At 40.5% G+C, this 25,355-nt stretch overlaps 1 protein-coding gene across 3 annotated transcripts in view; it reads right to left on the minus strand.

The window, feature by feature from the left end:
• Positions 1–25,355, minus strand: part of Blos4 (biogenesis of lysosome-related organelles complex 1 subunit 4) — a 66,743-nt gene that overhangs the window by 23,514 nt on the left and 17,874 nt on the right. For all 3 annotated transcript variants that reach the window (XM_067118456.1, XM_067118458.1, XM_067118457.1), the window contains exons 2-3: positions 25,186–25,257; positions 8,712–8,774 (exon numbers count right to left, since the gene is read on the minus strand). In XM_067118456.1, the coding sequence (XP_066974557.1) occupies positions 8,712–8,774; positions 25,186–25,257 (135 nt within the window). The remainder of the gene's footprint in view (positions 1–8,711; positions 8,775–25,185; positions 25,258–25,355) is intronic.

The raw sequence follows: 25,355 nt of genomic DNA on the forward strand, positions 1-25,355 counted from the left end.
ACTAGTTCTGTCAGAACTGATGACATACATTGTTGAAAACAACCTTTGTTCAGATGATCCAGTCACATTTCGGCTGGCAGATATTTGCCACCTCTACCAACAACGTCTGGAACAATTAGGTGTAGAGTCACCAAGTGTAAATTCCACGAGACTCAAAGACAAACTTCTGGCAGAAATTCCAGAACTTGAGGCTCATAAATCTGGCAGAGATGTATTACTTGCATTTCAAAAGGATGTGGGAAAAGCACTTGCTCAATCATCTGATCTTTCAGAGGCAGTTATCATTGCTAAAGCAGCAAATATTCTCAGAAAGTCTATACTTGATCATCAGTCACGGTTTGATGGCACATTTTCTGAGGCTTGTGTACGAAATTCTGTGCCTCCTCTCCTGCTCCAGTTTGTAGGGATGGTTGAGCATGGGGCTGACATCAAGTCACAGTTACGATTTGGAGCATCAAAGTCAGACCAGGCCATTGCACAGCTCATGCAGTTCAACTGCTACTCCCGATACAAAGAGGAGCAACAACTCATAGACACTCCAAAGACAGAGAAACACCATTCCCAGTCTACATGGGACTCTCAGTCTATGCCAAAACCAGGAAGAGAAACCTGGTTGAAATGCTACATCAGTATGGCCTCAGTATCTCTTATGACAGAGTACTGGAGGTCTCTGCACAGTTAGGAGATGCCACAGTTAGCAAATATGTGGAGGAGGGTGTGGTCTGTCCCCCAGTACTGCGAAAAGGGTTGTTCACCACTGCAGTGATGGACAACATCGACCACAACCCATCTGCAACTACTGCCACTACCTCCTTCCATGGAACTAGCATCTCCATATTTCAGCACCCCACCAAGGAGAACACTGGACAGGAAAGACAGCAACTAAAGTTTGCACCTGAGAAAGTGAGGTCGGTGCCTGAATTGCCGGACACATTCACAAACATCTCACCAGCTTCCTTTCAAACAAAGAACCCTGTGCCACCAAACACTGCAATACCAAAGCCACCCACAGATATCTTGGGGCCACAGCTTGCACTGGAGTATCAGTGGCTAGACAAGGTCATAGTCACCCAGGAAATAGATGATGCAGTGAATCTGACATGGTCAGCTCATCACGCTTCAATGAAGAGAAGCCCAGAATTTGAAGTAACCATAACTTCATTGCTTCCTCTCCTGCGTGATCAGGCTCATTCTGTTGCTACGATCAAACACGTGATGCAGAAAGTGCAGGATGTCACTGATTTTCTGAACCCTGGCCAGATACCCATAATCACAGCTGATCAGCCAATCTATGCCGTAGCAAAGCAGGTGCAGTGGCAGTGGCCTGATCAGTATGGCGAAGACAAGTATCTGGTAATGTTTGGTGGTCTGCACATTGAGATGGCAGCAATGACATCTCTTGGTACTCTTCTTCATGGCAGTGGTTGGACAGGAGCTCTGGTGGAGGCAGGAGTTGCTTCATCTGGAACTGCAGAATCCTTCCTGTCAGCTGCAAGTGTAACCAGGACACGGCAGATGCACCAGGTTACAGCCTCTAGTTTGTACAAACTCCTGAGGACAGCATACACTGACTACTGTGCTGAGAAAGCAAACAACAATGAGCAGGCATTAGAGTTTGAGGAGTGGTGTGACCTTCGAAGACAGCAGAGTCCACAGTTCCACTTCTGGCACATGGTGTTGTCTATGGAACTTGTGATATTCCTACTGATCAGGTCCTTCCGTGAGGCCAATTTTGTCCTCTACTGCCAGGCATTGCATGAGCTGATACCCTACTTCTTTTCCAACAATAATACAAACTATGCTCGTTGGCTGCCTATTCACCTTAGGGACATGCTTACCCTAGAGAGTTCACACCCAGAGTTGCACAAGGAGTTCAAGGCTGGCAACTTTGTTGTGCACAAGACCAGTCGCCAGTTCTCAGCAATGGCTCTTGACCAAGCTCATGAGCAGACCAATGCCTTTATAAAGGCTGATGGCGGAGCCATTGGGCTGACTGAAGATCCGTCAGCACTCAGAAGATGGATGGTGGCTGGCCCAGAGATCATCCGCTTGGTGTCTGCATACGAAACAGAGGTTCAAAGTAAGGAGTCTAATGAGCAGACAACACACCATGAACAAACACCTCATGCGCAGAAGACATTCTTGGAGAGAGTCAGCAAGCTGTCATTGGCTTTGCAACACTTGGGAAGTCCTTTTCAGGAAGAGAGCCAGGATCTGTATTCCATTGACAACAAAGACATTGCCCACCCCAGCTCAGCAGAACTTCTACAGACACACCTTGACAGAGGCCGCACTAAATTTCAGAAGTTTTCAGACTCTTTGGCAAACAATGCAGTCTCCTTCTATGAGCCGATAAAGAAGAACAGAACTGACTTCTTCAGGCAAGAAGCTGCTCCTGTAGAACAGTCAAAGCAGAAACTTCTGAAGGAGGATTGCCATCTTTTCTCAAAGCTATTTATATCCTGTCAGAGCCGTGAATGTGATCTGCAGGAATTCTTCCAGCATGAGAATCAAACATTCCCAGCTTCCCTTAGTGAGGGTGGTAGGCTGTACACATGTCAGAAGTCTCAGCTGACCTCGGTCCTGGAGAGTCATGTTACACTAGAAGACAAAGAACCAAAGACTGATGTCCTCATTGTAGATGGATCAGCTTTGGTCCATGCCTTGCCACCAAAGAAAGGAAAGACCTTTGAGGGCTATGCACTTTGCGACTTCTTGCCTGTGATACAATCCTATAGCAGCAAGTACACATCATCACATCTTGTATTTGATGTATACAATACATCCAGCCTCAAAGCTGAGACCAGGCTCCAACGTGGTCAAGGAGGAAGGCGCAAGGTGACAGACAAGAACACAATTCCATCCAACTGGCGCAATTTCCTAAGACACGATGCCAACAAGACAGAGTTGTTCCAGTTCCTGGCAGACAAAGTTGCCCAGATGTCTGCCACAAATGTTGTCATTGCCACGAAAGGGTCTGCTGTCCTCAGCACTCATGAGGCTAGTCTTCAGGGACTGGAAAAGTGCTCTCATGAGGAAGCTGACACCCGCATCTTTCTCCATGCCAAATATGCCACAGAACATGGAGCCAAGACCATCACGGTTAAAGCAAATGACACAGATGTTCTTGTCGTTGCAGTCAGTGCTTTCTCCACTCTCCACAATCTAGGGCTAGAGAAGCTATGGGTGGCATTTGGCCAAGGCCAGAGCCTGCGCTGGATTGCTGTGCATGACCTGTGCAACTCTCTGGGCCAGGAGAAGGTGAATGGCATGCTCTTCTTCCATGCGTTCACAGGCTGTGATACAGTGTCAGCCTTCCGAGCAAGGGCAAGAAGACCGCCTGGCAGACATGGAACATCTTTCCAGAGGCCTCCACTGTGTTCTCCAAACTGAGTCACTACCCTCTCAGAGTGGAAGAGAGTGACCTGAAGGTCCTGGAGAGGTTTGTCATACTTATGTATGAAAGATCCAGCACTGCTGGCACTGTGGATGAGGCTAGACTTGATATGTTTGCCAGAAAACAAAGGGCATATGAGGCCATTCCACCAACCAGGGAGCTCTCCTCCAACACACCAAGCGTGCTGTGTACCAGGCTGGTTGTGTGTGGGGCAGGCCACCCAGTGTCAGCCACAGCCAGAGAACCCTGCTGAGTGGGGATGGCAAAAGTCTGGTGAAGCATGGCAAGTCCTCTGGACAACCAACTCGCCCTTAGCCAAGAGTTGCCAACAGCTTACCAAATGTGGATGCAAAGCAGGCTGTCGGGAAAGGTGCAAGTGCTACAAGCTGGGTCTTCCTGCACAGCTCTGTGCACTTGCAAATGTGAAGTCTAGATAAATATTGCCCTCTCTTCAGTAGATAATCTAGCTTGAGCATCCAACGTGTCATGCTATGCCTACCTTCTTATCCTCGAATTTTTCAAAGGTGTAGGTTGAGAGACCTATACATAGATTGGTTGCGTTTAGTCCGTATTTCTCTTCTTTTCTTTTTATGGTTACAGTCTTAGACACAATGTTGTATGTGACCATACCATTACTATTTCAGTTGAAAATAGCATATTAGTTAAACTGTCTGATCACATGAATATACCATTAAATAAAAACAGTTGGTCTCTATGTCTGCTAGCGCTGTGGATAGAAAAAAAAAACTTTTATGGCAACCATTTTGTACGCCATCTTGGTTACAATTCATTTAGTAAGGGTTTTCAATAAAATGTGTGGTATGGAACATTTTTATAACCTAAAAGTCGAGGTTTAAAAAAAAAAAAACTGGCATATTCCATCCAATAGATGCTCCCAAACCAGTGAATCTCAACATAGATGGCGGCCATTTTGAAAAAATAGCCGCCATCTTGGATTTTCAGGTGGCCAGCCCTTTTCTAAGAGAGCGTAGTCTTAGGAATGTTTGTGCCAAATTTCATGCTTGTTTCACTATCTGAACGATTTTTACAGCAATCTGCTGCACTATATGGGGGGGATCTCTCCCTGCTATATATAGTCAAAGACTATATATAGCAGAATATATATAAAGACTGAGTAGGCTTATGGTGTGCCATAATGAATTGTTTACGTAATTTATCAGCCTCTAGCATCTTCCAATACTTCACCACAAAATTTTCATCCTCTCATTAGATCACTCATTACCTTCACATCAAGAAAAATGACATTTTTATAATAAAATAAAGTTTTATACATACTTACCCAGTAATTACATTAGCTAAGAGAAACTCTTAGCTAATGTAATTACTGGGTAAGTTACATATATAAAACTACACTTGTGCCACAACAGCTAGGCTAACACATACATCATGCACAACTGAAACATTCGGTTTCCATAAACTCTTTCCTATACAGCCTATATAATGCTTTTATCTCTGCTTGTTGTAGGTGACATAATGCAAAAACAGAAAGCACAATACCATAAAGGAGAAGATCAGCCAGAAATCATCAAAATTATTACTAACGCCGTTTCACACCGTCTGCATAAGGACATGGCATGAAGAATCCTGACAAGAATGTAAACATTCCAGCACCACCTGGTGTGAACAGGTGATTTCAGAGACAGTCCTAGCAGGTTAGCCAAGCATTATTTTGTTTTATTTTGATTGCCAATTACACCTAATGGAGCGAAGATATAAACTAACTTTAACAGTAGGTAAGACTCATTCCAAATAATTTAAGTATATAAGCATTTCAAGTTGAGGAGCATTACCCAAGAACTGAAATTTCCTTTTCAAAATTCTAACCCCTGATCACTAAAAACAAACGATCAGTGATCTGCATTACAATAATTAGTTTAAAAAGACTAATATACACCACATCTAACCCTCATAGGACTTAGTTGAAGGATATGTTCTTAAATGCAAGGAGAAAACTGAAGCTAGGTAAGTTAAAGGTAACTGGATACTTAAGGAGGAAGAAACCAAAGGAATGGATGACAAGTTAAAGGTATAAAACACACAACCATGGCCAAAAGAATGTTACAAAGAACCTTTAGTATCATTTACAATGAGCCATGCAAAGCTCCCAGCTAATGGTACCCTACTAAAAGGAATGTCACCATTTGCCTCTAAACCAAAAGGGCCTCTGTGAAATTTTGCCACTCTTGTCTTCCTTGTGCCTTCACTTCACAAATCTCAAGCCTCTCATCTCATAATTCTCTCTAACTACCTATGGGTATACAAACTCTTCTAGTGTCCACAGAACTCCAGCTGACACTACCACATACTTTTCTCCCTAAGGTGGAAGGCAGGACATGATTTGGATTTGTAGAATTACCATGTGATTGAGTTGCTTGTTAGATACAAAATTAAATGAAAACTTATTATACTAATCTAAAAAGGATATTACTTATTTTAATAGAAAAGCATATAAGTTCAGATACTTAAATTATGAAAACTTCATGTTAATAAGTGATTCATATCACCTCTCCACAGTAACAGACATGAATACAATTTCAATGTTTCACAGACAACATGACCACATTTGTTGGGCTTCATAATATTGTTTGAAGTTATGACAAACAAAATCTACAGTTGCCTGACCTTTGAAAGGTTATTTCAAGTCACCTCAACACCTACATCTCTACTAATGTCCTGTTGGGTAGTGTAACACTGATGGGATCTGCGAATGTGCTTTCATTGTAATAATCATGAGCTTTGGGACACTTGTAATAATAATGAGCTTTGAGACACAAACTGACTTAAAATTTCACATATCATTTACAGACACAATCCTACTTACGAACATTCAGATATGAACAAACAAACGTTAATGTAAATTAAAATTGTGTTCAGTAAGAAACAACTGTATTATCATCACAATTTATTTAGTTTTCATGTATCATTTATATCAACAAAGTATTGTACTCTATAAAATACATTACCGTATGTACAGTGTACGGCACTGTATTGTGTTTTAGGATGAAAAGTCTGACAGTACTGTATTGACGTTATATCATACTGTACTTAAATATGCGTGAAAACCAACTTACAAACAATTCAAGATACGAATGGCTGTTCGGAACGTAACTTGTTCGTATGTAGGGTAGTGTCTGTATATACAAACAGAGCATACACACTATAAATATTTATATACATACAAACCTACGAGATTTAATTCCCACAATGCTTGGTTATGGCATACAACTGAGAGCTGCTAAAGTAAGCATAGCAGTACCAAGACAACAACTGAAGCTTATTGGGGAAGCACCAACATCACACAAAAATGACAAGATGTGCATTAATTGGGAGTTCAGTATTATCAGGAGGAGGACATCCAAGTAAAAGCTTGAAAATTAACTTTAAATTTTGAATTTTATATGAATATTAAAGCCCCCTGCTTTTACTTATGACAAATAGTTATTTAGTGCCACATGACAGGTACCTGTGGCCTGTAACTGTCAGTTTCATCTGTGATGGATGGCATTCCATCTGCTAGGATTTCACCTGTGCTCCCTTAGATGTATGTTACTTCTTTAAGAAGTATGTCTTTAACCAGAATTTCTTCCCCTCAGCAGGTTTCTCCTGCATTTTTGAGCTCCTGAGCCTCCCCTGTGCCTGTAGAGACTGGTGAATCTGGTGTTTATTAAAATTTGGTCTGAAACCTTTATCAGACCAGTTTCCCCTTGACCGTTGAGGTAATTTTATTTGCTCTCACAGGACTGGGTATCACATACATCTAAAGCTGGCTGGATGACATCCCTGATACTTATTCTGACATCCTGTCATAATAAACCCATAGTGTATTTAATTCAATTTTCTTTTGTGAAGAGCAAAAACAAGTTGGAAGGCAAAGACTGGTCATGAACTTTCTGGGTCACTAACTGTCTGGACAAAAACATGCACCTTTATTAGAAATAACAAAAGTGGCAAAAATATATCAACAATGCAACAAAATTAAGTTACTGTACATCATTTGATGATTTGACGACAATAACATATAAAAATTAAAACGCTGAAAACTAAACACTGACTTTAAGCTGTGACAATTAAGTATATATTTGCTCTTAAAGAAACTGCATACAAGGATAAAAGCAGCTCCTCCACACTGGTAAGTTTGTCTGATTCTACTAGGCCTTTTAGCATGAGTTAAGTTAAGACTCTGGCTAGTATTTATGTTACAATATACAAGTCACTTTAGAGCAAACTTTGTTACAACAGCTCTATGTTTTTCTGTAATGGTGAAAATTAAACTTGAATATGGCACATTACTAAGGAGGATGCTGGCTGTAAACAGCACAAATGATTGCTGTGAGAAGTCTAATGAAACTCACTGAGGATTTCTTGTATTCTTTAGCTATACAAGCCCATCTTCTAATGGAACATTTGGCTGCCAAATATGGCTCTATAACTTAAGAAGGTTGTGCCCATGAGCAACCATAAACCAGAAAGAACTTCCCCAAACCAAAGGGGCTAACAGACCACATAAAACTAATAATTAAAATGTTCACATATGAGGAAAATTAACATCCCCTTGCTGGTGTGACTGTTAACAAAAATACTGTATAGAATCACTAGACATTCTAATGACCTGAACTCTGCATGCAGTATATATGATGAAACAGATTATAAGATTAAAAAGTTAATTAGGATACATTAAAAACATTTCATGATTTTAGATGAATTTTATGGTTATGTGTAAGGTACTGAAAGTGGTTTCACTAAGTCTCTGCTTCAGTACAGGCAGTCCCTGGTTTATGGTGGGGGTTCCATTCCCGGCCGCTCGCCATAAGCCGAAAATTGCTATATACCAGAACATCATAATTGTAATGGGAATACTGTAAATAGCGCTTACACAGCCGTAAGAGCCATAAAACCGGGTTACAGCACCGTAAAGCGGGTTATGGCGCCATAAAGCGGGTAACGACGCTGTAAAACTGCTTATGGTGCTGAAAAATCAGGTTAATGGTGCCATGAGCCAAGCACCATAAAGTCAGAACGCCATAAACTGGGTACTGCCTGTAAATGAACAGTGCCTAAATTACACTGAAAGCAAAATGAAGACTCAAATGCTCTTGTCTCATGGACTTATTTTAATAAACAGAACTTTACAAGACCAAAGAAAAATATCTTTGACAAAAACACCAAGAGTAAGAAATATGTAACTTTCAATATGATTTGCATATGTATAGGAATGCTTTTCTAAGAATGCTAATGGTTGAAATAAAACACAAAATAATGTAAAACAATCAGAGAATATGTTAATCCTTCTTACCTGGTAGTGTGAATAGACTTGGGGAACTTGATCATCAAGTGCATGTCGACTTATGTTTCTTGTCTACAAAAGAGGATATGAAATATTAATACTATACACAAAAGTACAGGTAGTACAGGGCAGTAAAACTACAAAGTAAAATCTACTCTTATCCACAATAATACGGATGACAAATACTCTTAAACTTGTATAGCATTACAGGTAATTTTATTTAAATATTCTTTTGTTAACGGCGCCATTTCACAAAAATAATTTTATAGAACAAAAGCCTCATAATATTTAGTATGATCTATGACACCAATAGCTTTAAAAATGATTTCATATTAGTAACTTATAATTATATAGCTATAATTTCCACTTGCACGGCAGCTTAAATTTTAAAAATCGTTGTAGTGCTTCTATTGTTTTTGTGTAGGTGTCTAGCCCCGCCCATTATTGGGGAACAATAGGAACAGCAAAGCAAAAGAGCTCACTTTGTTTCTGACGGCTTTCCACATAACATCGAATGTTTGCAGCAGCTCTTTTTGATTTATTTCATTGATATTTTGGGTCAATCCTCCAGGATTTGGTGAAGTATTCTCACAATTGTGTAGCCTTCAAGCTTGTTAGCTTTAGCTTAGGTTGTTTATAACCTGTTTTTTGTGAATTATCATGTCGCACTCAAGTTCCTCCAGCATTAGGTATTACCAGGAGGGTTGTAAGACCAGGTTGACAAAATCTACTTATGATTCTCACACAATTTGTGCAAACTGTAGAGGATGATAAACAATGGAAGGTATTGAAATCCCATCTAGATAAGCTTGATAGGGATAAGAAGAGGAAGGCAGCCTCTAGAACTGAAAGTAGGGCTCATAGCCTAGAAGCTACCCCTAGAACTTGTGTTGTAGATTATCTTTCCATTCCTCCTTCCCCTGTTCCAGCCTTGTCTCCCATCCCAAGTCGCCCTACCATTGTGCAACCTACTCCCGTGCATAGTTCCCTAATTTATAAACAAAGTGTTCAGTGAAAGTGGAGAAGGCAGCTGCTCGTCCCACCGGTTCTCCTAGATGAAGGTCCCTGTCATACTCCCCTGACCCTGGGAGACAACATACCGGAGATCCAACGTAAGCTGGTGGGGTTTGCCCATGGGTAGTAGCCCCCCTCAGTCGAGCCTGTCACACACGCCCAGGTTTCGACAGACAGGCATTGGAAAGGTGTCTCAGTTAGTGTGCATCAGTTGTCCTCCAACTCAGAGAATACCAGTCCCAGCAAGAGGCACCAATGGCGTTTTCCAGGCGAGTCTCAACCTTTGAAGAGACGTACAGATGACGTGGTCAGCTCTTCGCCACTGCATTGTAAGAGGTTTAAGAAACTGACACACAGCCCTCAGCCATCCTGCAATGCTTGGCGTAGTCCAGAGTATTTTTCACCCGAATGTTCAGTTGCAGAGCACCAGTATTTGGCTCCCAAGTGCCTGAGTGTCAAGAAACACTCTTCTTCTTCACCCAGGCGTCCATCATCTTGCGAACACCCAAGGTCTTCTCCTGACTGCCAAGCACCAGTTCCAGTCTCCAAGCACCCACTGCCAGCTCCCAAGCACCAGCTGTCAGTTTCCGAGTGCTGGCACCAGCTCTCAAGCATTCGGCAACCTCTCTGCCAGCTTCAAGTCCTTCTGCTCCCTCAGTTGACCAACATCCTGGGTTTGCTCCAAAAAGCTCCGGCTGTGACCAAACCATCTAAGGACTATCTTTGTCCACGGTTTCTTCTGTTGAAGAGGATTTAGTGCAAGAACCTGCTTCTTCAGCTTATGCATCTCTTCTGAGATTTCCTGGTGACTTTTCTGTCGTACTTCGAGCCAGCTGCCTCACCTTTCCTGATGAGAAACCAAGCTGATATCAGTGCTCAGTTTCCCAAGATGGTTCTTTCCTCCTCTTCAGGAAGGCACTCAAAGAGGTTGGTGATTGGCTCTCGGCGGAGAGAGAGCAGGGTAAGGCTGTCTTCACTTTTCCACCTTCGAGGTTGACATCCAGGAGATACCTGTTGTACGCTACTGGAGAAGCTCCATCTTCGGGATGCGCTGCTTACTCCCAGGGAGACTTCTTGGGTCTCATTGACTCGGCATGCCGTTTAGCCTTCTCATCGGTGAAAGTGATGTTTGTGTCCACAGTACTGGATCAACTCGTTAAGAATATTTTTAAAGTTTTGAGGTTTTCAGTTTTCTCAACTGGACAGTTGCAGCCCTTGCCAAGAAGATTGAGGACTACAGAATTGACAGGAGACTTCACTGCAGACTGGCTTGGCATACTGTCCTGTGTGGACAAAGCCATCAGAGACGGCTCACTAGAGCTTGCAGTTCTTTTCTCTCTGGGGGTTCTCAAAAAGAGAGAATTGTGGTGCTCCTTCACTACTAAAGGAGTAACTTCTAAGTTCTATACAGAAATCAGCTTTGCTATACTCCCCTTTATCCTTATCCCCAGTCCTTGGTCAAGGAGATAGCTACAGACCTCCAGTAAAAATTGATGCAGGACCTGTTGGTGCAGTCTTCTAAGCACCCTAAAGAGCCTTCATTGTTTGGCGCAAAGTGTTTCACCACTTCAGCAACAGCCCTTTCGTGGGAGTAGACAGCGTTTTCCTCCCATGCCCCGCTCCAAGGTACTTTTCTCGGCCAGGTCAAACAAAAGGACTTCTACTGGACCTTTGTCCAAGAAATGAAACGTCAGTCCTTCGTGCCCAGTAGGAGCTAGACTTCTCTTTTTTGGGAGAGGTGAAATGTCAGATGAGAAGAAACTTGGATAATCAAGATCTTGAAGGAGGGCTACTCGATACCATTCAAGGAGTATCCTCCGCTAGTCTCCACACCAATCGCATTGACGGCCTACTCAAAAGGCTCCAAGAGGTATACTGCCCTTTCAGAGGAAGTGTCATCTCTCCTCTGAAAAAGAGCCATAGAGGAGGTGGAGGATCGTTCCTTGTTCCATGAAAGCTTTTACAACCGTCTTTTTGTAATCCCCAAATCAGAGGGTTGGAGACCTGTCCTCGACGTCAGCACTCTGAACTTCTTCGTCCAGAAGACGAAGTTCAAAATGGAGACGAACCAGTTGGTACTATCATCCACTCACCAGGGCGACTGGATGATTACTCGATATGCAGGATGCATGCTTCCATGTCCCTGTTCATCTGGACTCCAGAAAGTATCTCGGGTTTGTCTTCGAGGACAGTCTTTCAATTTCAGGCCCTGTGCTTCAGCCTCTACAGCTCCTAAAGTTTTTACACGAGTACTCACCCCTCTCGTGAAGTGGCTCCATCTTCTCAGCATCAACATATGCCTTTACCTGACGACTGGCTCCTCCAATCATCGTCAAAGGAGAAGTGCATGAAGGACCTACAGAAGACCCTTCTCCTCGCCCAAGACCTTGGAATACTGATCATTCTGCATAAGTTACAGCTGACTCCGACTCAGAAGATTCTTTATTTAGGGATGATGATCAACTCTCTGAATTTTCAGGCTTTTCCATCCCCCAAGAAAATCGATTCCTGTCTACAGACAGTCCGCAGTTCTCTTTCTCTCTTGATGAGTCTTTTGGGAACTCTCGCCTCCATCGAACAGTTTGTCAAGTTAGGCAGACTCCATATAAGAGTCCTGCAGTTCTTCCTAAACGCAAGTTGGAACAGGGAAACGCAACCAGACTCATTGTGTTCCCCATAACGACGGACATCAAGTCGGACCTGCGATGGTGGACGTCTGAAGGATGATTTTCAGACATCTCAGGTCTAGGTTGGGGAGCCCTTCTGGGGAATATGGAAGCTTCCAGGACGTGGTCTCCAGAACAGCGGAATCTGCACATCAATGTCAAAGAACTGACAGCCATTCATTTAGGTCTCACTTCCTTTTCGGACATGACTGCCGACAAAACAGTAGTGGTACATTCAGACAACACCACTGCTCTTTCCTACATCAGGAAACAAGGCAGAACTCACTCCTTCTCCCTCTGCGAAGCAACAAAGGACCTCCTCATCTGGGAGGACCAGGATCAAGTGAAATTAGTCACTCGTTTCATTCAAGGGAAGATGAATGTGTTGGCAGATGAACTGAGTCATCACAAACAAGTCCTCCCCACAGAGTGGACCTTGGACCCCATGGTTTGCAACGACCTTTGGAAACTGCTGGGCAGACCAACCTTGGAACTGTTTGCCACATCAAGGTATCATTGCCTTCCTCTCTTTTGTTCTCCAGTCCCAGACCCTCTGGCACAGGCGACATACGCCATGATTCAGAATTGGTCAGATTTAGACCTCTATGCATTCCTGCCATTCAAAAGGATCAGGGAAGTACAGCAAATTTCAATCTCATCACAATGTGACTACAACCCTGGTAACTCCGTTTTGGCCTCTCAAAGAGTGGTTCCTGGACCCCGAGACTCTTGGTGGACTTCCCGAGACTTCTGCAAAGACCACATCTACTCAAACAACCCCACTTAAGGAGGTTTCGCCAGGGACTATCCACTCTTGCTCTGACAAGCTTCAGACTGTCTGGAGACTCGTCAAAGCGAAGGGCTTTTCAAGAACAGCTGCAGAAGCTATTGCAAGATGTCAGTCCTCTTGCCAAGTCTACCAATCTAAGTGGGCAGTCTTCTGAAGATGGTGTAGCAGACATAACATCTCGTCTTCTAAAACACCTGTAACTCAGATAGCGGACTTCCTTCTCTATTTGAGGACCACCGAGGGACTCATCTTCCACCATTAAAGAGTATAGATCCATGCTGAGTTCAGTTTTTAAACACAGACACTTGGATCTTTCCTCTAACCAAGATCTTAGCGATTTGATAAAATCTTTCGAAATTTCCAAGACAAAAGTCAACTCCATATCTTGGAATCTTGATGTAGTTCTCAAGTGGTTAACGGGCCCCTCTTTCGAGCCTCTTCGTTCCATGTCTCTCCAGAATCTGACTTGAAAGACTCTACATTATTCCTTTTTTGCTTTAGCTACTGCCAAGAGATTCAGCGAACTTCAAGCCACAGACAAACGGATAGGGTTCGCTCAGGGAGACACAGTCTGCTCTCTCACTCTCAAGTTTCTTGGCCAAGAACGAGACACCATCCAAGCCCTGGCTGCACTCGTTCACTATTACAAATTCAATGGATATCACTGGCCCAGAAGAGGAGGAAAGGGTCCTTTGCGCTGTTAGGGCTTTATGATATTACCTGGACAGGATCAAGAAAATCAGAGACCCTTCCAGCAATCACTGGTGATCTGTCAATAATCCTTCCCGACCTCTTCCTATGAACGCATTGTAGTTCCTAAGGGATCTTATTACCAAGGCACATTTTCGGATCCAAGAGGCATAATATGTCACTCTCTTCAATTCTATAGTCTACTTACTGGAAGTGTAAGTCCATACAGTATTCATGTCTCACTATTTAAGAAAAATAGAAAGTGTTTGAAAACTGCAATACCCTGGGACCTTTGTCAGTGGCTGGCATGATATCGGGGGAAGAAGCATAGGACGCACTCCTTTTATCCTTGATCTCTTTGCCTTAAAGTAGGGTGTCGAGTCATTGGGGAGCCTGGGGGTACTTTGCATCTAGAGTGCCCACCAGTTTTTATTGGATGGGTGGTGGTTTTTATTTCAGTGTAGGTGACAGCGTTCTCTGGTTATTGTTTTTTGGTACTGCGCTCAGGGCAAGGGCACCTGTTTTTTAAGCTTTGCGAGCTATCGGAATTCTCCTTTGCTCCAAAGCTCCCACTTATTAAAAGTAGAGGTACCTCGTGGCTACTCTGCCACATCACTGCAGGTCAAGATGAGCACTGCACCAGAGGCAGTAATTACCTGCAGTAGCTCTCTTACCAGGTAAGGAAACAACAAGCATTGTATCAATGCTAGCAACTGTCTTTTTCAAATTCATTTTCATGGCTGAATGTTTTGGAGTACAATTTGTCCATGTATCCCGACCCTGTTAATGTGGGATTCAGATATGTAATTAACTGTTAAGTTAATTATATGAAAATGATATTTTCATGATAAATGGAAGTTTCATATATGCTTACCAAGTACCGTAATTACAGATTGGAGCCCTCCCTCCTCCCCTCTCATGGACATGAAAGCATAAACGAAGTGAGCTCTTCTGCTTTGTTGTTCCTATTGTTTATATACTCCTCATTGGAGGGGTGGGTAGAGCTCTCGGCTAGCATGTTGTTGGCCCAGCATTCAACTCTCCGACCAGCCAATGAAGAATTAGAGGAATTTATTTCTGAAGATAGAAATTCATTTCTCGTCATAAAGTGGTTCGGATTCCACAATAAGCTGTAGGTCCCATTGCTAGGTAACCAATTGGTTCTTGGCCACGTACAATAAATCTAATCCTTCATGCCAGCCCTAAGAGAACTGTTAATCAGCTCAGTGGTCTGGTTAAACTAAGATATACTTAACCTTCCCCAATAGTGGGCGGGGCTAGTCACCAACACAAAAACTTGGTAAGTATATAATTTTATGATGAAAATAACATTTTTCATGATAAAAATGAGAAATTTTAATCAGCTTGTATTTTTCATAACTAACAAACCTTTGGTCTTAACGTAAGGATAAATTCTCCGGAGTTTGAGGAAGCTACATGACCTGCTTTACCCTCACTGCACATCATCACATCAGTTTCCTTCCAGCCCAAGAAAAAACAAGGGGTGGCTTGAGGTGGGTTGTATACCTTAAGACTGAAGGTTTGTCAGTTATGAAAAATACAAACTGATTAAAATTTGTAATCTGTTCATACACAGAACAAGCCTTGGCCTTAACGTAAGGATGACTTACTCTTGGAGGGAGGATTAGAAAGTTTTAGAACAGACTGGAGGTTCGGACCACCTGGCTCACTTCCTGACCATAAGAAGGGGTCAAAAGCCTCTGATCAGGCGCGGACTAGCAGTACTTGGGGCCCGAGGCTACTTCAGGTCAGGGGCCTTTTTAACAGACACGTACACATTTATCATATTTTGTTTTAGTACATGTTTCGATATGAACAGTAGTAGTTAGTGTCATGTTTCAGCAGGTTCTGCGTTTAATTTATATTGAAATGATTGATCTATTATGCTGTATCATACTGTATTAAAAAAGAGGTAATTCCATTACAAAGTTGAGCAACAGAAAAACGATGAAAATATTAGATTGAACAATTCATATATTTGATTGTATGATTTACATATGAGACGAGTATTGCCGATGTCGTAGGTAAGTAGTTACAGAAAATCGATGGCGTCACTTACATTTTATAAACTCTCTATGAAAATACTAATATTTATTACATATATTTTCATAACAAATTCAACATGAAAAAATACTATTATTTGATTGTTGCTATTGTATTTTCCTTAAATATTTTATTGATTTATTTTTTAATCATCGCCTCATTGGGGGGCCCCTCAGTATCCGGGGCCTGAGGCTGCAGCCTCATTAGCCTCAATGTAAATCCACACCTGCCTCTGATCTGTTGAGCATAGGTTACTGAACAGCCAGACATCTGGGCTAACAGATTATAAAATACATACCTACATTGTGTCGTGATGATGGTAAAGAACTGTCGGAGACAACAAAACTTATGTTAGCCACCAATTTTGTTTGTTGCCATTTCCCTTCTCCCCTTGTAAGAGAGAAATGTTATGTCCTGATGGGGCATAACAGCAAATTGTGCGGTCAGCGCCAACAAAATCCCGGAGAGAGGGGATTGAGAAAGACTCAAATCTGTCATAATTTTGAGTCTTAGCTACGAATTCTGGGGGAAATTCAAAGGCTATGGAACTCCAACCCTTCGTATGTTTAACATTAAAAGAGAGTCCGGGTAATTCAATGACCCTCTTTGAAGAAGCCAAGGCCAGTAAGAAAACTGTCTTGATAATTAAATTCCTGTCTGTTGAGCCTCACAAGGGTTCATATGGAGGGCGAGTAAGACTGCTGAGCATTATGGTCAGATCCCAATTTGGAGGTTTGAGATCTCTTGGGGAACAGGACTGCTCAAAACTCTTGAGAAGCATAGAAACTTCCCATGATGAAGAGAGATCCACATCCTTTCAATGAAGAACCAGTCCTAGAGCAGCTCTATGGCCCCTGATGGCTGAACTTGAGAGTAGTTTCTCCCTTAGGAGAAAGATGAGGAAGTCCACTACTTGTTAAATAGAAGTTCTGACAGGAGAAAAACCCCACTGACGACACCAATCACAGTAGACTGCCAATTTTCCTTGATACACAGCTGTAGATGATCTTCTGAGGTAACTTGACATCTCCATCGCTGTTCTGTGAAAAAAGCCTTTTGCCCACAAGAGATACTTGATAGTCTCCAGCCGTGAAGAGATATGGACTCTACCAGTCAGTGAAACCTCTATGTGTGGTTGGCAAAGAAGGTTGTGGCATGGGGGAATCTCTCTCAGAACTTCGGTCAACAAGGTTAGAAGATTGGGAAACCATTCTGCGTGTGGCCAAAAGGGAGCTTCTAGGGTCATCCTGAGGTTCTGGGAGATCATCACTCTGTTGATCACTTGGCAGATTAGGCAAAAGGGGTATGACTCCAGGTTGTCCCAGTGATGTTGAAGGGTGTCCTCTGCCACAGGCCAGGGATCTGGAATGACCAAACAAAAAACCTCTATTTTCTGTTGAACCTTGTTGCAAAAAAGTCTACTGTAGGCCTTCCTCACACATGGAATAGCCTTTCCACTCCCCAGCTTATCTGCCACAACATTCCTCTTGTCTGGGATGTATCTGGCTGAGAGATCTACCAAATGGGAGACCACCCACTGGTGTAATTGTACAGTCAATTCATGAAGTTGAAGGGACACTAGCCCCCGTTTGTTGACATAAGCTACCACTGTAGTGTTGTCGGACATGAGGACCACAGAGTGACCTGTCGCCCTTTCTTGAAATTCCTGAAGTGCTAGGAAGGCTGCCTTCATCTCCAGGATATTGATATGAAGCTGTTTCTCTTGTAGATCCCACAGTCATGATGTTATGAGATCTTCCAAGTGCACTCCCCAACCTTCATATGAAGCATCCAAGAACAGTAGGATTTCCGGAGGGGGAGAGCGAAGGGGCAGTCCTATGGTCAGGTTCTTGTCATCTAGTCACCATGCTAAGTCTTGCTTTACCTCTTTCGATAGAGGAACCAGAAGCATGGGGGAGTTCCTCGAAGGGGACCAAAATTCCTTCAGTCTCCAGACAGTTTTCCATGGATGACAAGTATCCTAGGATGACCTGCCACTGACAAGCTGGATGCCTCTGTCTGGACAGGAAGGACTGCACTATGCTCCTGAACTTGTCTATCGTTGATCTGATGGAAAAACCTTCGCTGCTGTTGTGTCTATGATCATGGCCAGGTAAAGGATTCTCTGACTGGGTGAAAGATTTGACTTCTCCAAATTCATCACGATGCCTAAGCCATGACAAAATTGGAGTAGACAATCTTTGTCTTGGATTAGCTTTACCAGAGAACTTGCGAGGACTAGCCAGTTGTCAAGGTATCTCAAGAAGCATATTCCACGAGAATGAGCCCAGTCAAGTTTATTTTGTTAACTCTTAATGCTGACTGGTGACACAGACATAAAGTGAGTTCACTTTATTATGTTTGTTGCATACAATGCACAACAATGACAAACATCCTTTGCATCCTTCTTTACTTGTCCTAACCATTTTTGCTCAAAATACTAGGCAGGCTACTGCCACTGCAAACACAGTGTCATTTTCTAGCATCACATTAATACTACCAGTACAGTACTCAGTTTGCTACGAGTTTTATCTTGGGTACAACTAAAATGTGGAATAATTTGCCTAGTGCAGTTGTAGAATTTTCTGATCTCCAAATATCTAAGAGAGGAGCAAATTCATTCCTACTCTCTGCTGACATCTGAGTTTCAGATGTACTGGTTTTTATTTTCCATTCCCTCATATTTATTCATTTACAGTACAGGCAGTCCCCCGGTTAACGGCGGGCTCAGTTAATGGCGATCCGGCTCTTGTCTAGCGACGTAAATCGGCAATTTTTGACGCCGAAAATCGCCAATTTCCACTTATCGGCGCCGATAATTGGGTATTGGCGCCAATACATACCTAACAGAGGTGCCGATAACCGAAAATCGGTACTTTTTGGCACCGATAAGCCCAAAAATCGCCAAAAAAGTGCCAGAAATCACACATTTTCGGTTAGTGGCGATTTTCGGTTATCATCACACCCCGAACGGAAACCCCCGATAAACGAGGACTGCCTGTATCACCCTTTCCTATAACTTGTCTCTCTCTGCAGGTGATTTCCTTATGCAGCCCTCTTGGTTATATATTCTGTTAACTTTGTCCATACGGGTTTTCAGCTGAATACTGTATTTAAAGAAAGATAGATTTCAGTAGTTTGAAACAGAAATTAACAGAATTTGTATCCTTATTTTGTACAAATTGTGCATTGTACTTGGAATCATACACAACTCTTATAAAGAATGAGAAAGAGATTATTATTATTATTTATTATAATTATTATTATTATTATTATTATTATTATTATTATTAATAAGCAGGTTCACCTGACCACTGCGGTAAAATAGTTAAGAAAAGGGTACAAGGGAAGGGTGAGGAAGGAGACAGGCTGGCAAAAGTTAGTTAGAAAGATAAAAAAAAAAAAGTCTTAAATCTCCCTATCATGGGAGAATATACTCCATGTCAAAGCACTATGGGCTTGATTTATGTGAAGCTCAGTACTGCGTTTGCATTCTGTCATTTTTCTCATTTAGTTGGATAAGTTTTATGCCACTATGGTACCATATATTCACACCTCCTTGTAAGTTCCATGGGTTGTATGGTGTCTATAAACATTGAGATACAGAACAGATCTTTTACAAGTTTCTTCTTGTGGGTTAGACCTTAAAAACTCATCAGAAATATGGTCCTTTTCAATCATTCTGAAAGAGAATAATGTCCTTTTCATTCTCCTACAAAGAATTGTATTTGACCACTGACATCTTACAGAGCCTCCCTATAATCCCATTTGAACAAGTGTCTTTTTGTAATTCCATCATCCCAGAAGTTTTTTCTAATGCATCACCATAATGGCACACAAAATGCAAGTGTCCTTAACTGTGGCCTTTTGTTAGGGTAAACTACATCAAAACCATGAAAAAGGTCGTAAAGAGGTTATGGCAAGAAGTTTGACAACGTAACTATATGGTTATCATCGAGCATGTCAACTCAATGAGGCACTTACAATAAACAAGCTGCCACAAACAGCAGCACTCCTATATTACTTCATTCTCAACAAGTGCCCAAACCATCCTAACCTTTGAGACTCGCTTTATTTTTCACTATTTTTCAGTCTGAATACTACAACCCTCTGTTCCTTCCTGGATGTTTATGAACACTTCCTTTATACTGCTGTTTATGGGCATGAAGGCTTACATGATAGATGAGTATCAAAACAGCATAAAACATTTGCACTATAGAACACAATAAAAATGGCCCTAATTCTGGTAAATCAATATGTCTAACTCCTGCAATCCTCTGCATAGCCAGGAAATATCTATTCTACCTCCTAACCATTTACCCCAACTCATACATTTATATATGTCCAAAATGATAACTGCAGATTACAAGCGAACTTCAGACCCCTTGCATAAGTATGACACATGAGTGGTGTTTAAAGAGGATTCCTCCCAGGTAATCAGAACCAAGTTTATTATTCAGATATTGTCATTATTACATATAATTAAATTGTTTAACCAGGTTAACAGTCTTAAATTTCATGGGGCTGGCCTGAAGGATTTGTTCTTGATGATATATACTAATCTTTTTTATTATATTACAACTACTTAAATATTTTACTGACTGGATAAACTGAAAATATGGAATAATAAAATTTTTTTCCAGCACTGTTTCAAATACTTGATATATGTTCTTGGTTATAAGTTGCAGGACCACTAACGATACATTTCATGGTAAGTGTTGTTCTGCATTCTCTCCTTTTTGGACTGGGTTTTGTGGGTTATTCATCAAATACCTAAGGATCAAATGAGTGTGAGCAATTCAGACATGGGATAACCTTACTTCAATGTATCATTCTTTTTGGAATGAAAATCACAATTCAATAGCTGGTTTGAACTGTTTTATTACTGTCAGATTCACTGTACCACAAGTCCTGCCCTTTACTAAACATGATGGGTTTAAGAGATACTGTAGTATCATACTGCTGATAAAATTGCAATTGCAACTATGGTACTCACTATCAGCATTTTCATCTCCTTTACTGGCTACATGAACAGGGACCCAACATATTTCAACATTTAAACCAGCCCCTTATTTATTTTGCTGAACATGGATTTTAAGTCAATAATTTTGAAGGGCTCCTAAGATACTTCTTGACTCACTGAAAGTTACAAACTTCTGTGGTACAGTAACATGATTTTAATAATTTGGACTATATATGATAGATCGCACAAATCTGTGCTGATACATAGTTTATCTATAATCCATGGAGGGGGGAAATTCTAGTGATGAAAGAAATTATATTTACACTTAGGTTTTTTTATTTAAGAGCCCTTTACTTGGAGTCACTTGCTTGAATCTTTATTTATTTATTTAGAGAGAGAGAGAGTCATTTAATCTTGATAAATCTCATTGAAACTTAACAATCGCTACGTTACAAAAGTCAGGTGAGGCAAGGCACGATGGACTGCAGGAAGAGAATGCATCAATATCCCGTGATTCAACATCAAGGAGTTCTGAGAGAGAGAGAGAGAGAGAGAGAGAGAGAGAGAGAGAGAGAGAGAGAGAGAGAGAGAGAGAGAGGGGGGGTTGTTCACCATTTTTGACCTGTACAGATACATTTGGGGAGGACCTGAAGGGTCCAGTACAGATTCTGAGTCCACTGTGAACTGGATCTAGGATTTTTAATGGCAGGTGTGCCCCAAAACAATTTGTCTTAAAAGAGCTAGTTCCAAAAGAGCTAGTACAACTGAGCTAGTGCTAATTTCAAGAAACCGTAGCTTGTGCTTAAGTGTTAAAATGGTTTACGATAAATATTTAAGTAGTTAGTAGAACAAACTGTATATTTTGCTCTTAGCTATTAGCCTTTATTCAGTTTTTCACTTTCTTTTGTCTTATTTTAGCAGAAATACATTAGTAATATTTTACCCATCGCAATGAACGTCATCAAGTCCCAGAGAGGAAGTGATATGGTCAGCTATGAAGGATTTTTGTATCGTAAAAGGACAACACACAAAACAACCCAAAACTGGAGATGTGTAATAGTAGACTGTAGGGGTGCACTGAAAACTCAGCTGAACTACAAAGAAAATTTTGAAGTAATGAAGGAGCCTCTAATTCTAGTGTACCACCACGAAGAATTATTGCCAGTGCAGTACAAGAGCTGGACGAATAAGCAATGATGAATGTCCCTCAAAAAAGGGCTCTCTAGAAACGTATTTAACGAAAACACTGTAAAAATGAAGGTTACCTTTGTGACCCTACATCAATTGATGAATTAATACTTCCTGAAGAATTTAAAATAGCTGCCATACACAGAACTACAGAACCCTTCTCATTAAGCGATGTAGTTAGTGATTCAAAGAAAATAATCATATTTGCCAGTGACCTAATGCTCGATCAACTTGCCAATTCAAAAGTCTGGATTTGCGATGGTACTTTCAAAGTTGTACCTAAATTGTTTCATCAATTATATAACTCAGTTAACATATGAAAGAGCAGTTAAGATTCTGAAAGACAAGTGTCCAGATTGTAACCCTGAAAACGTAACATTAGATTTTGACAAATCTGCTATCAATGCTTTCATGAAAGTATTTCCTGATGCAAACATATACGGATATTTCTTTCATCTTTCTCAGTCAATATGGAAAAAGATACAGAACACTGGATTAACAAATAGCTAGTACCGTATCTGATGCCAACTGCCGTCTTTACTGTAAGATACTTGCAGCCTTGGCATTCCTTAATCCTTATCAAGTGACAGATGTATATGAAGAGCTAAATGAAGACCTCGAATTTTTGCAATTGGATGAAGAAATGCAAACCTTGTATTAGTATTTTGAAGAAACATAGATTGGGAGGTGCCAGAGGAGATGAAGGAGAACACCCATATTTCCCATCGAATTGTGGATTGTTTGGCAAAGAACAGAAAATGATATAACAGGGACAAATAATAAGCTAGAGGGCTGGCATCATGCTATTCAGTTAAATGTTTGACTCTGTTCATCCAACCAAATGGCCCTTTCTTTGGGGAATTCAGAAAGGTGAAGTTTTACAGAGAAGTAACCTAAATGCTTATATCAGTGGACAGCAGGCACCTGTCAAAAAGAGAACTAAAGAAATTAACAATAGACTTGGAACTTAACTAACAAGCACTCACATAATGAAATATCTACTAAAGATTTTTTGCAGGGGATCAGCTATAACATAACATATGAAAGCTTTATTGTTTTTTTATCATTATTAAGTGTTTTTTACTCAATTATTCTAATAAATTATTTTGATAAAAACTATTACACTGTAGATATCTTTTATAGCCTTTTTATACATGTTGTAAAAACTGTTCTACTAAAATAGGACAAAAAAAAAAGGAAAAACTGAATATAGTGATAAAGAGCAAAATATATTTTGATGTTTCAGTTTTAATTCTATTAAATTAGCTATTTGGGTTAACAGCTCTTTCAGTACCAGCTAAAATGTACTGCTAGCTATTTTGTCATAGTGATTTTGGCACTAGCTATTATAATACTAGCCATTTCTTCGCACTAGCTCAACTGTACTAGCTCTTTTGGGACAAACTAGAACATCACAGTCTCTTAATGGCATGTCTGAAGCTGAGTCACATATTTGGCTTCCAAAATCTATTGACATGATATAGTAATTAGTTTGTATAGTAACATAAGGGTTGGTATGTCAGTTCCCCAAGTTGTATATGATAAAAGTCTTTGGGTTTCATGTATCCCATATATGCTTTCTAGTTCAAGTATGCATCTAAGTTTAAACCTAAAAATTTTAGTGTGACAGATATACAGGTATATCATAGTGTTTTTTATGTTTAATTTTTTATGATTCTTTTTTCCTTCTATCTGCATAAAAAATACTGCTTTAGTTTTTATTGCCTAGAATTGAAAACCTGTAAAGGTCCATGAGTCTACTTCTGTGATGGCACGTTAAGGATACTCTGGGCATGTTGCAAATCTGACACAAGTTAGAATACTGTATGGTAAAGTCACCAATATAAAAATCACCAATATAAAAACTTCATCATTCCACAACTTAACTGAGTTATTATAGTGTTTGTTGCAAGGAAAACACATCCCTCTGGGATATTTTCTAATTTATATGTCTGAACATATTTTATCTATTTACACCTGTAATGTCTGATCTGCTTTTATGAATAAAGATAGCTGGCCTTAAATCCCCTTGTATAGTGTTTTTAATATGGTGTATATCCAGGTACAGTAGAACCACAGGCCTTTTGGATGGTAAAAACGCTGAAAGTTATTTGTTTCCATTCAAATCATTATAGAAAAAAACTGGCTTCAGATACCCTTGCTGTACTGTACAGCATTTTCAATATATTGTATTGTATCTCCAGGTACTGTAGTAGTGTTGGCATTTTGGATGGTAAAAATAAATGAGCAGTTATTTCTTTCCATTCAAATCCTCTTCAAATATGATCTAAGTGACACAGCGGGTCAAGACTAGAACTATTTTGCTGTGATCCATACTGGGTTAAGGTGATTATATTGTAACTACCATGTTTCTCTTGATTTTATAATTTTTTTTCCTTCAATTTGCATACACAGCTTTAAAGATATTGGTCTATTGTTTGGATTACTGGGGATTTTGCGTAGTTTGTCTATTGATATAATAATTTCCTGTTGTCATTCTTTTGTTAACAGTTTTTAGTACAAAGTTGCTTGTAAAACTGCAGTAAATAACTTTTGGCTAAGGGGTCTGGGTGTTTGATTAAATCAAAATTCATTTCTTGAGTTGGAGATGTGCTTCTACATGAGGAAAGGAAAATTCTATTTCTCCAGTTGTAAACCATTTGTTATAATACAGATTTTTTTACTGTTGTAAAATCTATATTCTCTGACTCTTGTCCACCTGTGTTTGTGGATGTATTCAGTGAGATTTTTATTCGCTGCTAATATACTCTAGCTGTTTCCCAAGTACTGTACCCGTAAGATATTACATTACATATGGGTCATGACCTGTTTGCCCACAATACATTAAGGCATATCTTGGTGGTTCTAAGTCTGATCCATTAATTTTTCTATATTTCTGTTGAATTTGTTTACTCGTGATGATGTCCGTTATGTTTGAGACATTGTTTCCCTGAAATTTTTACTTTAATGATGCCCAATTATGAGTTTCATCTTCTTACTTCTGAGGTTCAAAAAAGTAGTTACTATACTACAATTTGTATAAATTATACTGCATCCATTATTCTAATTAACAACAAACAGAACCAACACAATATAAACACTACTTACTCTTTCCAAGAGACTCCCATATTCTTCCAGTCTTGTTAACATTGATTCAAGCTCTCTGTCCAGTCCTGCTCTCTGAAATATAAATCCTTTTACTGGTATTTTAGCTTGTAATTAACAAACACGCAAAAGACAAAAATATAAATTGCTCAGTTAAGATTCTTACCTTTATA

This window comes from Macrobrachium rosenbergii, chromosome 16 (assembly GCF_040412425.1).
Source record: "Macrobrachium rosenbergii isolate ZJJX-2024 chromosome 16, ASM4041242v1, whole genome shotgun sequence".
Lineage (NCBI taxonomy): Eukaryota > Metazoa > Arthropoda > Malacostraca > Decapoda > Palaemonidae > Macrobrachium > Macrobrachium rosenbergii.